This window comes from Oncorhynchus keta, chromosome 18 (genome assembly GCF_023373465.1).
Source record: "Oncorhynchus keta strain PuntledgeMale-10-30-2019 chromosome 18, Oket_V2, whole genome shotgun sequence".
Classification (NCBI taxonomy): Eukaryota; Metazoa; Chordata; class Actinopteri; order Salmoniformes; family Salmonidae; genus Oncorhynchus; species Oncorhynchus keta.
Genome location: NC_068438.1, coordinates 56679257 through 56694981, shown reverse-complemented (window position 1 = coordinate 56694981; position 15725 = coordinate 56679257). Strand labels below are relative to the sequence as shown.

Genomic DNA, 15725 nt, shown 5'->3' with positions numbered 1-15725 from the left:
TATCCATCATATCCATCATATCCATCATATCCTACATATCCATCATATCCATCATATCCATCATATCCTACATATCCATCATATCCATCATATCCATCATATCCTACATATCCATCATATCCATCATATCCATCATATCCATCATATCCATCATATCCATCATATCCATCATATCCATCATATCCATCATATCCTACATATCCATCATATCCATCATATCCATCATATCCTACATATCCATCATATCCATCATATCCATCATATCCATCATATCCTACATATCCATCATATCCATCATATCCTACATATCCATCATATCCATCATATCCATCATATCCATCATATCCTACAGCCACCCGTCAGCAGCTTTTTCAAATGCTGCTTCCTGGGCTCCGTTTCCCATATCAACCACGTGTGCCTTCTAAACACCATGCCAACATAACGTTAACTTAAATGTCCAATGCAGATGGTTTTTTTTACATTAATAAAAAATTATTTCTTGGTAACAATTAAGTACTCTACTGTAGTAGATTTCCATGAAAATGGGCAATAGTAGCTTTTTATCAAAACGCTTTCTAAATCAAGACTGTTGCTAGGACTGTCTGGGAGTGGTCTGATTGGGGAGGGGAAAAGTGAAAACTAGCTGTTATTGACAGAGGTTTGGAACTCTTTGTTATTACTCTATTAACAAATTACCACCTGGTGATGTCACCATGGAAACCAGAAACTCCGCCCATGCAAACCTGCTGGTTAGAAGGTCCTGTGTAGATTGTATTTTCAATCAGTAACTGTCAGAAATTAACACAGATTAAGGAAATTCACACTTTTACTGTGTTAGTTTCATTGACTGAAGTTCAACATGATATAAAACACAGGACTGGGCCTTTAAACACTAAACCCTCAAATTCACAAGCATGCCCTAATGATACACTTTTACATTCAGAATATAAAGGGGGGGTTGGTAAATTCATCCAATGTCAACTTGTCCATTGAAACAGCTTTAACTGGCAACAAGCAGTTGCATGTTGTTCTTGTTGTTTAATAGACAGCTTTAAACCTACTAACAAACAGTTGCATGTTGTTCTTGTTGTTTAATAGACAGCTTTAAACCTACTAACAAACAGTTGAATGTTGTTCTTGTTGTTTCCTAGGCACAGCTTTAAACCTACTAACAAACAGTTGAATGTTGTTCTTGTTGTTTAATAGACAGCTTTAAACCTACTAACAAACAGTTGAATGTTGTTCTTGTTGTTTCCTAGGCACAGCTTTAATGAAGAAACAGACCTTCTAACAACGCTGCTGAAGGGGGGGACCCGCCTGAACAAGTATGGGGTCGCCATGGAAACCACTTCTCCTGCTGTCCGTCATCAGTGGCCTTTCAGGTACTGTCGTAGGAGATACACACAATGCAATGCTCTGAGATAAGCTGAAGGTTTTCCTGCTCTTTTACGGCGATGTGCCGCTGTCACAGTAGATGCTCTGTTTGTCTGAGTGCGATGGTGCACACTGATTCCAACAGCCAGTCATATCAATAATAACAACATTTTCACGTTTTCTACCCGTTTAAAAATATATCCAGTTGAAGTCGGAAGTTTACATACACCTTAGCCAAATACTTTTAAACTCAGTTTTTCACAATTCCGGACAATTGATCCTAGTAAAAATTAGTTAGGATCACCACTTTATTTTAAGAATGTGAAATGTCAGAATAATAGTAGAGAGAATGATTTCTTTCAGCTTTTATTTCTTTCATCACATTCCCAGTGGGTCAGAAGTTTACAAACACTCAATTAGTATTTGGTAGCATTGCCTTTAAATAGTTTAACTTGGGTCAAATGTTTCGGGTAGCCTTCCACAAGATTCCCACAATAAGTTGGGTGAATTTTGGCCCATTCCTCCTGACAGAGCTGGTGTAACCGAGTCAGGTTTATAGGCCTTTCTCGCACACGCTTTTTAAGTTCTGCCCACAAATTTACTAGCGGATTGAGGTCAGGGCTTTGTGATGTCCACTCCAATACCTTGACTTTGTTGTCCTTAAAAACGTATTATGGCTGGGGGCAGTATTGAGTAGCTTGGATGAATAAGGTGCCCAGAGGTGCCCAGAGTAAACTGCCTGCTACTCGGTCCCAGAAGCTAAGATATGCATATTATTAGTGTATTTGGAAAGAGAACACTCTGAAGTTTCCAAAACCGTTTGAATGATGTCTGTGAGTATAACAGAACTCATATGGCAGGCATAAACCTGAGGAGAAATCAAAACAGGAAGTGGGAAATCTGAGGTTTGTCGTTTTTCAACTAAACCCCTATTGAAAATACAGTGGGTTATTGGTCATCTTGCACTTCCTAAGGCTTCCACTAGATGTCAACAGTCTTTAGAACCTTGTTTGATGCTTCTACTGTGAAGGGGGGCCGAATGAGAGGGGAATGAGTCAGAGGTCTGCCAGGAGCCATGAGCTGACCACGCTCGTTCACGTGATAGTTAGCTCACGTTAAATTGCATTTCTACAGACAAAGGCATTCTCTGGTTGGAACATTATTGAAGATTTATGTTAAAAACACCCTAAAGATTGATTCTATACATCGTTTGCATGTTTCTACGGACTGTAATGGAACTTTTTCACTTTTCGTCTGCTTGTGCGTCATGAATTTGGATTACAGGGCTGAATGCGCTAACAAAAGGAGGTATTTGGACATAAATGATTAACTTTATCAAACAAATCAAGCATTTATTGTGGAACTGGGATTCATGGGATTCTGATGAAGATCATCAAAGGTAAGTGAATATTTATAATGCTATTTCTGACTAATGTTGACTCCACAACATGGGGGATATCTGTTTGGCTGTTTTGGTCTCTGAGCGCTGTACTCAGATTATTGCATGGTATGCTTTTTCCATAATGTTTTTTCAAACAGTTCTATTTCTGTTTCACCAGACCAGGGGACATTTCTCCAAAAAGTACGATATTTGCCCCCATGTGTAGTTTCAAACCGTAGTCTTGCTTTTCTATGGAGGTTTTTGGAGCAGTGGCTTCTTCCTTGCTGAGCGGCCTTTCAGGTTAAGTCAACTATGACTTGTTTTACTGTGGATATAGATACTTTTGTACCTGTATCCTCCTGCATCTTCACAAGGTCCTTTGCTGTTGTTCTGGGATTGATTTGCACTTTTCACACCAAAGTACCTTCATTTCTAGGAGACAGAACGTGTCTCCTTCCTGAGTGGTATGACGGCTGGTCCCATGGTGTTTATCTCTAGGAGACAGAACGTGTCTCCTTCCTGAGTGGTATGACGGCTGGTCCCATGGTGTTTATCTCTAGGAGACAGAACGTGTCTCCTTCCTGAGTGGTATGACGGCTGGTCCCATGGTGTTTATCTCTAGGAGACAGAACGTGTCACCTTCTTGAGCAGTATGACGGCTGCGTGGTCCCATGGTGTTTATCTCTAGGAGACAGAACGCGTCTCCTTCTTGAGCAGTATGACGGCTGCGTGGTCCCATGGTGTTTATCTCTAGGAGACAGAACGCGTCTCCTTCCTGAGCGGTATGACGGCTACGTGGTCCCATGGTGTTTATACTTGCATACTATTGTTTGTACAGATGAACGTGGTGCCTAAATTGCTCCCAAGGATGAACCAGACTTTTGGATGTCTACAAACAAATTCTGAGGTCTTGGCTGATTCCTTTAGATTTTTCCATGATGTCAAGCAAGAGGCACTGAGTTTGAAGGTAGGCCTTGAAATACATCCACAGGTACACCTCCAATTGACTCAAATGATGTCAATTAGCCTATCAGAAGCTTCTAAAGCCATGAAATCATTTTCTGGATTTCCCAAGCTGCTTAAAGGCACAGCCAACTTAGTGTATGTAAACTTCTGACCCACTGGAATTGTGATGCAGTAAAATAATCTGTAAACAATTGTTTGAACAAGGTCATGCACAAAGTAGATGTCCTAACCGACTTGCCAAAACTATAGTTTGTTAACAAGAAAGATATTTGTGGAGTGGTTGAAAAACAAGTTTTCAATGTTTGTGGGAGTTGAGTTTGTCTGAAGTAATCAGCTTAGAGTGTAGAGTTGGTTGTCTGTGTCTGTGTCTGCCTGGTCTATAGGTGCATAACAGGTGCCTCTGTGTCTGTGCCTGCCAGGTCTATAGGTGCATAACAGGTGCCTCTGTGTCTGTGCCTGCCAGGTCTATAGGTGCCTCTGTGTCTGTGCCTGCCAGGTCTATAGGTGCCTCTGTGTCTGTGCCTGCCAGGTCTATAGGTGCCTCTGTGTCTGTGCCTTTCAGGTCTACAGGTGCATAACAGGTGCCTCTGTGTCTGTGCCTGCCAGGTCTATAGGTGCATAACAGGTGCCTCTGTGTCTGTGCCTGCCAGGTCTATAGGTCCATAACAGGTGCCTCTGCGTCTTGATTGAGCTCTCTGTTCTCTTTGCCGATATAGGCAATGGGCTAGAGCCTCACAGCTTAAATCTCACTATTGTCATTTGAGAGAGAGAAAGCACCTTATCCACTGGACAATCAGACCTTGGTGACTCTTGTATGATAAGTCAGATCTATATGCTCACAACATGGCTCCACTATCTATTACCTGCAAAGAACATGTTACAATGTGTCTCAAATCAAATCAAATCAAATTGTATTGGTCACATACACATGGTTAACAGATGTTATTGGTCACATACTCATGGTTAGCAGATGTTAATGGTCACATACACATGGTTAGCAGATGTTATTGGTCACATACACGTGGTTAGTAGATGTTATTGGTCACATACACATGGTTAGCAGATGTTATTGGTCACATACACATGGTTAGCAGATGTTATTGGTCACATACACATGGTTAGCAGATGTTATTGGTCACATACACATGGTTAGCAGATGTTAATGGTCACATACACATGGTTAGCAGATGTTAATGGTCACATGCACATGGTTGCAGATGTTAATGGTCACATACAGGTTAGCAGATGTTAATGGTCACATACACATGGTTAGCAGATGCTATTGGTCACATACACATGGTTAACAGATGTTATTGGTCACATACACATGGTTGCAGATGTTATTGGTCACATACACATGGTTAGCAGATGTTAATGGTCACATACACATGGTTAGCAGATGTTAATGGTCACATAACAGGTTGCAGATGTTAATGGTCACATACACAGGTTAGCAGATGGTGGTCACATACACATGGTTGCAGATGTTATTGGTCACATACACATGGTTGCAGATGTTATTGGTCACATACTCATGGTTAGCAGATGTTATTGGTCACTCTGTGTCACGTGGTTAGCAGATGTTAATGGTCACATACTCATGGTTAGCAGATGTTAATGGTCACATACACATGGTTAGCAGATGTTAATGGTCACATACACATGGTTAGCAGATGTTATTGGTCACATACACATGGGCAGATGTTATTGGTCACATACTCATGGTTAGCAGATGTTATTGGTCACATACACATGGTTCAGATGTTATTGGTCACATACTCATGGTTAGCAGATGTTAATGGTCACATACACATGGTTAGCAGATGTTATTGGTCACATACACTGGTTAGCAGATGTTATTGGTCACATACTCATGGTTACAGATGTTATTGGTCACATACATGGTTAGCAGATGTTATTGGTCACATACCGTGGTTAGCAGATGTTAATGGTCACAACATGGTTAGCAGATGTTAATGGTCACATACACATGGTTAGCAGATGTTAATGGTCACAACATGGTTCAGAAATGGTCAATATCAAAGATGTTAATGGTCACATACACATGGTTAGCAGATGTTAATGGTCACATACACATGGTTAGCAGATGTTAATGCGAGTGTAGCAAAATGCTTGTGCTTCTAGTTCCGACAATGCAGTAATAACCAACAAGTAATCTAACTAACAATTCCAAAACTACTGTCTTATACACAGTGTAAGGGGATAAAGAATATGTACATAAAGATATATGAATGAGTGATGGTACAGAGCAGCATAGGCAAGATACAGTAGATGGTATCTATATACATATGAGATGAGTTTGTAAACAAAGTGGCATAGTTAAAGTGGCTAGTGATACATGTATTACATAAGGATGCAGTAGATGATATAGAGTACAGTATATACGCATGCATATGAGATGAATAATGTAGGGTATGTAACATTATATAAGGTAGCATTGTTTAAAGTGGCTAGTGATATATTTTACATCATTTCCCATCAATTCCCATTATTAAAGTGGCTGGAGTTGAGTCAGTGTCAGTGTCAGTGTGTTGGCAGCAGCCAACAGTCTGATGGCCTTGAGATAGAAGCTGTTTTTCAGTCTCTCGGTCCCAGCTTTGATGCACCTGTACTGACCTCGCCTTCTGGATGATAGCGGGGTGAACAAGCAGTGGCTCGGGTGGTTGATGTCCTTGATGATCTTTATGTCCTTCCTGTGACTTCGGGTGGTGTAGGTGTCCTGGAGGGCAGGTAGTTTGCCCCCGGTGATGCGTTGTGCAGACCTCACTACCCTCTGGAGAGCCTTACGGTTGTGGGCGGAGCCGTTGCCGTACCAGGCGGTGATACAGCCCGCCAGGATGCTCTCGATTGTGCATCTGTAGAAGTTTGTGAGTGCTTTTGGTGACAAGCCGAATTTCTTCAGCCTCCTGAGGTTGAGGAGAGGAGAGGAGCTGCTGCGCCTTCTTCACGATGCAGTCAATGTGAGTGGACCAATTCAGTTTGTCTGTGATGTTTATGCCGAGGAACTTACAACTTGCTACCCTCTCCACTACTGTTCCATCGATGTGGATAGGGGGGTGTTCCCTCTGCTGTTTCCTGAAGTCCACAATCATCTCCTGACACCACACTCCGAGGGCCCTCACCTCCTCCCTGTAGGCCGTCTCGTCGTTGTTGGTAATCAAGCCTACCACTGTTGTGTCGTCCGCAAACTTGATGATTGAGTTGGGTGCGTGCATGGGTGAACAGGGAGTACAGGAGAGGGCTCAGAACGCACCCTTGTGGAGCCCCAGTGTTGAGGATCAGCGGGGTGGAGATGTTGTTGCCTACCCTCACCACCTGGGGGCGGCCTGTCAGGAAGTCCAGTACCCAGTTGCACAGGGCGGGGTCGAGACCCAGGGTCTCGAGCTTGATGACGAGCTTGGAGGGTACTATGGTGTTGAATGCCGAGCTGTAGTCGATGAACAGCATTCTCACATAGGTATTCCTCTTGTCCAGATGGGTTAGGGCAGTGTGCAGTGTGGTTGAGATTGCATCTTCTGTGGACCTATTTGGTCGGTATGCAAATTGGAGTGGGTCTAGGGTGTCAGGTAGGGTGGAGGTGATATGGTCCTTGACTAGTCTCTCAAAGCACTTCATGATGACGGAAGTGAGTGCTACGGGGCGGTAGTCGTTTAGCTCAGTTACCTTAGCTTTCTTGGGAACAGGAACAATGGTGGCCCTCTTGAAGCATGTGGGAACAGCTGACTGGTGTAGAGATTGATTGAATATGTCCGTAAACACACTGGCCAGCTGGTCTGCGCATGCTCTGAGGGCGCGGCTGGGGATGCCGTCTGGGCCTGCAGCCTGCAGCCTTAAATGTCTTACTCACCTTGGCTGCAGTGAAGGAGAGTCCGCATGTTTCCGTTGCAGGCCTTGTCAGTGGCACTGTATTGTCCTCAAAGCGGGCAAAAAAGTTATTTAGTCTGCCTGGGAGCAAGACATCCTGGTCCGTGACTGGGCTGGTTTTCTTCTTGTAGTCCGTTATTGACTGTAGACCCTGCCACATGCCTCTTGTGTCTGAGCCGTTGAATTGAGATTCTACTTTGTCTCTGTACTGACGCTTAGCTTGTTTGATAGCCTTGCGGAGGGAATAGCTGCACTGTTTGTATTCGGTCATGTTACCAGTCACTTTGCCCTGATTAAAAGCAGTGGTTCGCGCTTTCAGTTTCACGCGAATGCTGCCATCAATCCACGGTTTTTGGTTCGGGAATGTTTTAATCGTTGCTATGGGAACGATATCTTCAATGCATGTTCTAATGAACTCGCACACCGAATCAGCATATTCGTCAATGTTGTTATCTGACTCAATACGAAACATATCCCAGTCCACGTGATGGAAGCAGTCTTGGAGTGTGGAGTCAGCTTGGTCGGACCAGCGTTGGACAGACCTCAGCGTGGGAGCTTCTTTTTTTAGTTTCTGTCTGTAGGCAGGGATCAACAAAATGTAGTCGTGGTCAGCTTTTCCGAAAGGAGGGCCTTATATGCGTCGTGGAAGTTAGAGTAACAATGATCCAAGGTTTTTCCACCCCTGGTTGCGCAATCGATATGCTGATAAAATTTAGGGAGTCTTGTTTTCAGATTAGCCTTGTTAAAATCCCCAGCTACAGTGAATGCAGCCTCCGTATAAATGGATTCCAGTTTGCAAAGAGTCAAATAAAGTTAGTTCAGAGCCATCGATGTGTCTGCTTGGGGGGGGGGATATATACGGCTGTGATTATAATCGAAGAGAATTCTCTTGGTAGATAATGTGGTCAACATTTGATTGTGAGGAATTCTAAATCAGGTGAACAGAAGGATTTGAGTTCCTGTATGTTTCTTTCATCACACCATGTCTCGTTAGCCATAAGGCATACGCCCCCGCCCCTCTTCTTACCAGAAAGATGTTTGTTTCTGTTGGCGGGATGCGTGGAGAAACCCGCTGGCTGCACCGCCTCCGATAGCGTCTCTCCATTGAGCTTTTTTTTCCGTGAAGCAAAGAACGTTACAGTCTCTGATGTCCCTCTGGAATGCTACCCTTGCTCGAATTTCATCAACCTTGTTGTCAAGAGACTGGACATTGGCGAGAAGAATGCTAGGGAGTGGTGCACGATGTGCCTGTCTCCGGAGTCTGACCAGAAGAAGAAGAAGCCTCGTTTCCCTCTTTTTCGGATTCGTTTTTTTGGGTCGCCGGCTGGGATCCATTCCGTTGTCCTGGGTGAAAGGCAGAACAAAGGATCCGCGTCGCGAAAATTATATTCTTGTTCGTACTGATAGTGAGTTGACGCTGATCTTATATCTTATATCTTCTGGCTCCTTCCCAGAAACACTATCAACACATCGTCCATGTGTATGTTATGCATGGTAGCATCGCAATTTTGTTACTCATAAACCTGTGAGTGTGAACCAATGTGTTACTGATAGTACTGTGATGTTACTGGTAACTCAAGTCAGGTTGACTTGGAGGCAGAACTCAGTGATTTCCGCTAGATATTCATAATTGGCTCTATCGTTAAAAATGTTGGTCTTAAAATAAGTTTAGGGTTAGGCATTAGGGTTAGCAGTGTGGTTACGGTTGGGTTAAAAAAAGAAGAAGATTGTTTTACTTTGTGGCTGTGCCAGCGAGTGAACACTCTGCAGAGCTACCTTCAGGCTAACTGAAGTAGCTAGAGACACTCTGAAGAGCTGCCTCCAGGCCTGCTAACTGAAGTAGCTAGAGACACTCTGCAGAGCTGCCTTCAGGCTAACTGAAGTAGCTAGAGACACTCTGCAGAGCTGCCTTCAGGCTAACTGAAGTAGCTAGAGACACTCTGCAGAGCTGCCTTCAGGCTAACTGAAGTAGCTAGAGACACTCTGCAGAGCTGCCTTCAGGCCTGCTAACTGAAGTAGCTAGAGACACTCTGCAGAGCTGCCTTCAGGCTAACTGAAGTAGCTAGAGACACTCTGCAGAGCTGCCTTCAGGCCTGCTAACTGAAGTAGCTAGAGACACTCTGCAGAGCTGCCTTCAGGCTAACTGAAGTAGCTAGAGACACTCTGCAGAGCTGCCTTCAGGCTAACTGAAGTAGCTAGAGACACTCTGCAGAGATGCCTTCAGGCTACCTGAAGTAGCTAGAGACACTCTGCAGAGCTGCCTTCAGGCCTGCTAACTGAAGTAGCTAGAGACACTCTGCAGAGCTGCCTTCAGGCTAACTGAAGTAGCTAGAGACACTCTGCAGAGCTGCCTTCAGGCTACCTGAAGTAGCTAGAGACACTCTGCAGAGCTGCCTTCAGGCCTGCTAACTGAAGTAGCTAGAGACACTCTGCAGAGATGCCTTCAGGCTAACTGAAGTAGCTAGAGACACTCTGCAGAGCTGCCTTCAGGCCTGCAAACTGAAGTAGCTACAGACACTCTGCAGAGCTGCCTTCAGGCTAACTGAAGTAGCTAGAGACACTCTACAGAGATGCCTTCAGGCTACCTGAAGTAGCTAGAGACACTCTGCAGAGCTGCCTTCAGGCCTGCTAACTGAAGTAGCTAGAGACACTCTGCAGAGCTGCCTTCAGGCTAACTGAAGTAGCTAGAGACACTCTGCAGAGCTGCCTTCAGGCTACCTGAAGTAGCTAGAGACACTCTGCAGAACTGCCTTCAGGCCTGCTAACTGAAGTAGCTAGAGACACTCTGCGGAGCTGCCTTCAGGCCTGCTAACTGAAGTAGCTAGAGACACTCTGCAGAGATGCCTTCAGGCTAACTGAAGTAGCTAGAGACACTCTGCAGAGCTGCCTTCAGGCCTGCTAACTGAAGTAGCTAGAGACACTCTGCGGAGCTGCCTTCAGGCCTGCTAACTGAAGTAGCTAGAGACACTCTGCAGAGATGCCTTCAGGCTACCTGAAGTAGCTAGAGACACTCTGCAGAGCTGCCTTCAGGCTAACTGAAGTAGCTAGAGACACTCTGCAGAGCTGCCTTCAGGCCTGCTAACTGAAGTAGCTAGAGACACTCTGCAGAGCTGCCTTCAGGCTAACTGAAGTAGCTAGAGACACTCTGCAGAGCTGCCTTCAGGCCTGCTAACTGAAGTAGCTAGAGACACTCTGCAGAGCTGCCTTCAGGCTAACTGAAGTAGCTAGAGACACTCTGCAGAGCTGCCTTCAGGCTAACTGAAGTAGCTAGAGACACTCTGCAGAGCTGCCTTCAGGCCTGCTAACTGAAGTAGCTAGAGACACTCTGCAGAGCTGCCTTCAGGCTAACTGAAGTAGCTAGAGACACTCTGCAGAGCTGCCTTCAGGCTAACTGAAGTAGCTACAGACACTCTGCAGAGCTGCCTTCAGGCTAACTGAAGTAGCTAGAGACACTCTGCAGAGCTGCCTTCAGGCTAACTGAAGTAGCTAGAGACACTCTGCAGAGCTGCCTTCAGGCCTGCTAACTGAAGTAGCTAGCCAGAAGTTTCTTTCTCTGACTGTTCATGAGGAAACCAGGCAGTATAAATACCTTAGTCCTTTGATACCTGCTACTGTAGAGAACCATGCTGGTGATACCTGCTACTGTAGAGAACCATGCTAGTGATACCTGCTACTGTAGAGAACCATGCTAGTGATACCTGCTACTGTAGAGAACCATGCTAGTGATACCTGCTACTGCAGAGAACCATGCTAGTGATACCTGCTACTGTAGAGAACCATGCTGGTGATACCTGCTACTGTAGAGAACCATGCTGGTGATACCTGCTACTGTAGAGAACCCTGCTGGTGATACCTGCTACTGTAGAGAACCATGCTGGTGATACCTGCTACTGTAGAGAACCATGCTGGTGATACCTGCTACTGTAGAGAACCATGCTGGTGATACCTGCTACTGTAGAGAACCATGCTGGTGATACCTGCTACTGCAGAGAACCATGCTAGTGATACCTGCTACTGTAGAGAACAATGCTGGTGATACCTGCTACTGTAGAGAACCATGCTGGTGATACCTGCTACTGCAGTACCAGGTATCACCAGCAGGGTTGCTGGTAGCAGGTATCACCAGCATGGTTCCTACAGTAGCAGGTATCACCAGCATGGTTCTCTACAGTAGCAGGTATCACCAGCATGGTTCTAGTGATCACAGCATGGTTCTCTACAGTAGAGTAACCATGGCTACAGTGTATCACCAGCATGGTTCTATACTGCAGGAACCACCAGCATGGTTCTCTACAGTAACATACTGTTATATTGACTAACATACTGTTATATTGACTAACATATTAACTAACATACTGTTATATTGACTAACATACTGTTATATTGACTAACATACTGTTATTTTAACAGTATTGCTCTTTTCATGTAGTAAATAGTCCAGCTATCAAAATGACATTGGCAGGTAAGTGTGAAAGGACTAAACCAGATCTAGTTTCTGCAGGATAGTCTTTCTCCGACAATACTCCAAATGAGGATCCTGAACATGTATGATGTCATGAAGGAACATTAATGTAATGGTACTCTATGACTAGACATGCTACAGTAGTGGGATCTTCGTTTGATCACCCTGTTGAGGAGAACTATTGTATTTAGTGTATTATATTTAAGGAAAAATGTATCAACAAAAATGTCCATTCATGATAATCCATATATCTATTCATCTGGCTCAAATGTATATCCTACTAGGTCCGGAATTGCAATCCTATTTCCTATATAATGCACTACTTTTGGCCAGACGGGTGGTGTAGGTGTCCTGGAGGGCAGGTAGTTTGCCCCCTGATTTGATTTTGATTTGATGATTTGACCCATAAGGCTTGGTGAAAAGTCATGCTTATGGGCCCAGGTGAAAAGAAAGCACTATATAGAGAATAGACTATATAGAGAATAGGGATCCATCTGGGACACTATATAGAGAATAGGGTTCCATCTGGGACACTATAATAGAGAATAGGGATCCATCTGGGACACTATATAGAGAATAATCCTGTACCTCTAACTCCAAAAGTTCTGGGACACTGTATAGTCCATGGAGAACAAGAGCACCTCCTCCCAGCTGCCCACTGCACTGAGGCTAGGTAACACGGTCACCACCGATAAATCCATGATAATAGAAAACTTCAACAAGCATTTCTGCGGCTGGCCATGCCTTCCTCTTGGCTACTCCAACCTCAGCCGACAGATGGCAACACCCCCTGTAGCACGCGCTCCAGCAGGTGTATCTCACTGATCATCCCTAAAGCCAAAACCTCATTTGGCCGCCTTTCCTTCCAGTTCTCTGCTGCCTGTGACTGGAACGAATTGCAAAAATCGCTGAAGTTGGAGACTTTTATCTCCCTCACCAACTTCAAACATCTGCTATCTGGTGATCGCTGCAGCTGTACATAGTCCATCGGTAAATAGCCCACCCAATTTTCCTACCTCATCCCCATACTGTTTTTATTTATTTACGTTTCTGCTCTGTTGTACCAATATCTCTACCTGATGACCATCTGATCATTTATCACTCCAGTGTTAATCTGCTAAATTGTAATTATTCGCCTACCTCCTCATGCCTATAGACTCTTTTTTTTCCCTTTTTTTCTACTGTGTTATTGACTCCATGTGTAACTCTGTGTTGTCTGTTCACACTGCTTTGCTTTATCTTGGCCAGGTCGCAGTTGTAAATGAGAACTTGTTCTCAACTAGCCTACCTGGTTAAATAAAGGTGAAATAAAATAAAAAAAATAACATTTTTTTTTTTTTTTAGGGGTGTCAGGGTAACCTCGTGGTTAGAGTGTTGGACTAGTAACCGAAAGGTTGCAAGTTCAAATCCCCGAGCTGACAAGGTACAAATCTGTGGTTCTGCCCCTGAACAGGCAGTTAACCCACTGTTCCTAGGCCGTCATTGGAAATAATCTGAGACACTATAAAGAGAATAGGGTTCCCTTTGGAAAACAAACCTCAATTATTTTTTAAAGCATCTCATAGGATCGTTAGCATTTAGTATTTATTCATGGTGTGGTCCATGAATATAACATCCCATTTCCCGATGACACTCACATAGGAAACCATATTTCTGGTGCATGACTCCTTTGCCCTTGGTGAAAAAGATTTGATGCATCACTCTGCGTTGAGATACCTAATTAGTTATCCCTGGTGCACGGTGAATTACAATCTCACACTTCAAATTGCAAATAAATCCCAAAACACAGCTCCCATAGGGATCTACAGTATAGTGGTGCTCCCATAGTGCTCTACAGTATAGTGGTGCTCCCATAGGGATCTACAGTATAGTGGTGCTCCCATATTGCTCGACAGTATAGTGGTGCTCCCATAGGGATCTACAGTATAGTGGTGCTCCCATATTGCTCTACAGTATAGTGGTGTAGTGGTGTAGTGGTGCTCCCATAGTGGTCTACAGTATAGTGGTGCTCCCATAGTGATCTACAGTATAGTGGTGCTCCCATAGTGGTCTATAGTATAGTGGTGCTCCCATAGTGCTCTACAGTATAGTGGTGATCCCATAGTGATCTACAGTATAGTGGTGATCCCATAGTGCCCTACAGTATAGTGGTGCCCCCATAGTGATCTACAGTATAGTGGTGCTCCCATAGAACTCTACGGTATAGTGGTGTAGTGGTGCTCACATAGTGATCTACAGTATAGTGGTGCTTTCATAGTGGTCTATAGTATAGTGGTGCTCCCATATTGCTCTACAGTATAGTGGTGCTCCCATAGGGATCTACAGTATAGTGGTGCTCCCATAGAGCTCTACGGTATAGTGGTGTAGTGGTGTAGTGGTGCTCCCATAGTGGTCTACAGTATAGTGGTGCCCCATAGTGATCTACAGTATAGTGGTGCTCCCATAGAACTCTACGGTATAGTGGTGTAGTGGTGCTCACATAGTGATCTACAGTATAGTGGTGCTCCCATAGGGATCTACAGTATAGTGGTGCTCCCATATTGCTCGACAGTATAGTGGTGCTCCCATAGGGATCTACAGTATAGTGGTGCTCCCATATTGCTCTACAGTATAGTGGTGCTCCCATAGGGATCTACAGTATAGTGGTGCTCCCATAGTGGTCTACAGTATAGTGACGTAGTGGTGCTCCCATAGTGGTCTATAGTATAGTGGTGATCCCATAGTGGTCTACAGTATAGTGGTGATCCCATAGTGGTCTACAGTATAGTGGTGCTCCCATAGTGATCTACAGTATAGTGGTGCTCCCATTGTGATCTATAGTATAGTGGTGCTCCCATAGTGCTCTACAGTATAGTGTTGCTCCCATAGTGCTCTACAGTATAGTGGTGCTCCCATCGTGCTCTACAGTATAGTGGAGCTCCCATTGTGATCTATAGTATAGTGGTGTAGTGGTGCTCCCATAGTGCTCTACAGTATAGTGTTGCTCCCATAGTGCTCTACAGTATAGTGGTTCTCGCATAGTTGTCTACAGTATAGTGGTGCTCCCATAGAGCTCTACGGTATAGTGGTGTAGTGGTGCTCCCATAGTGGTCTACAGTATAGCGATGCTCCCATAGTGCTCTACAGTATAGTGGTTCTCCCATAGTTGTCTACAGTATAGTGGTGCTCCCATAGTGCTCTACAGTATAGCGGTTCTCCCATAGTGGTCTACAGTATAGTGATGCTCCCATAGTGTTCTACAGTATAGTGGTGCTCCCATAGAGCTCTACGGCATAGTGGTGTAGTGGTGTAGTGGTGCTCCCATAGTGGTCTACAGTATAGTGGTGCTCCCATAGTGATCTACAGTATAGTGGTGCTCCCATAGTGGTCTATAGTATAGTGGTGCTCCCATAGTGCTCTACAGTATAGTGGTGATCCCATAGTGATCTACAGTATAGTGGTGATCCCATAGTGCCCTACAGTATAGTGGTGCCCCCATAGTGATCTACAGTATAGTGGTGCTCCCATAGAACTCTACGGTATAGTGGTGTAGTGGTGCTCACATAGTGATCTACAGTATAGTGGTGCTTTCATAGTGGTCTACAGTATAGTGGTGCTCCCATAGAGCCCGGTATAGTGGTGTAGTGGTGTAGTGGTGCTCCCATAGTGGTCTACAGT

The 15725-nt window shown here is 44.5% G+C and overlaps 1 protein-coding gene across 2 annotated transcripts in view; it reads left to right on the top strand.

The window, feature by feature from the left end:
* Positions 1-15725, top strand: part of cntn5 (contactin 5) — a 700818-nt gene that overhangs the window by 134571 nt on the left and 550522 nt on the right. For both annotated transcript variants that reach the window (XM_052468732.1, XM_052468731.1), the window contains exon 2: positions 1260-1382. In XM_052468732.1, the coding sequence (XP_052324692.1) occupies positions 1328-1382 (55 nt within the window). In that variant the 5' untranslated portion in view covers positions 1260-1327. The remainder of the gene's footprint in view (positions 1-1259; positions 1383-15725) is intronic.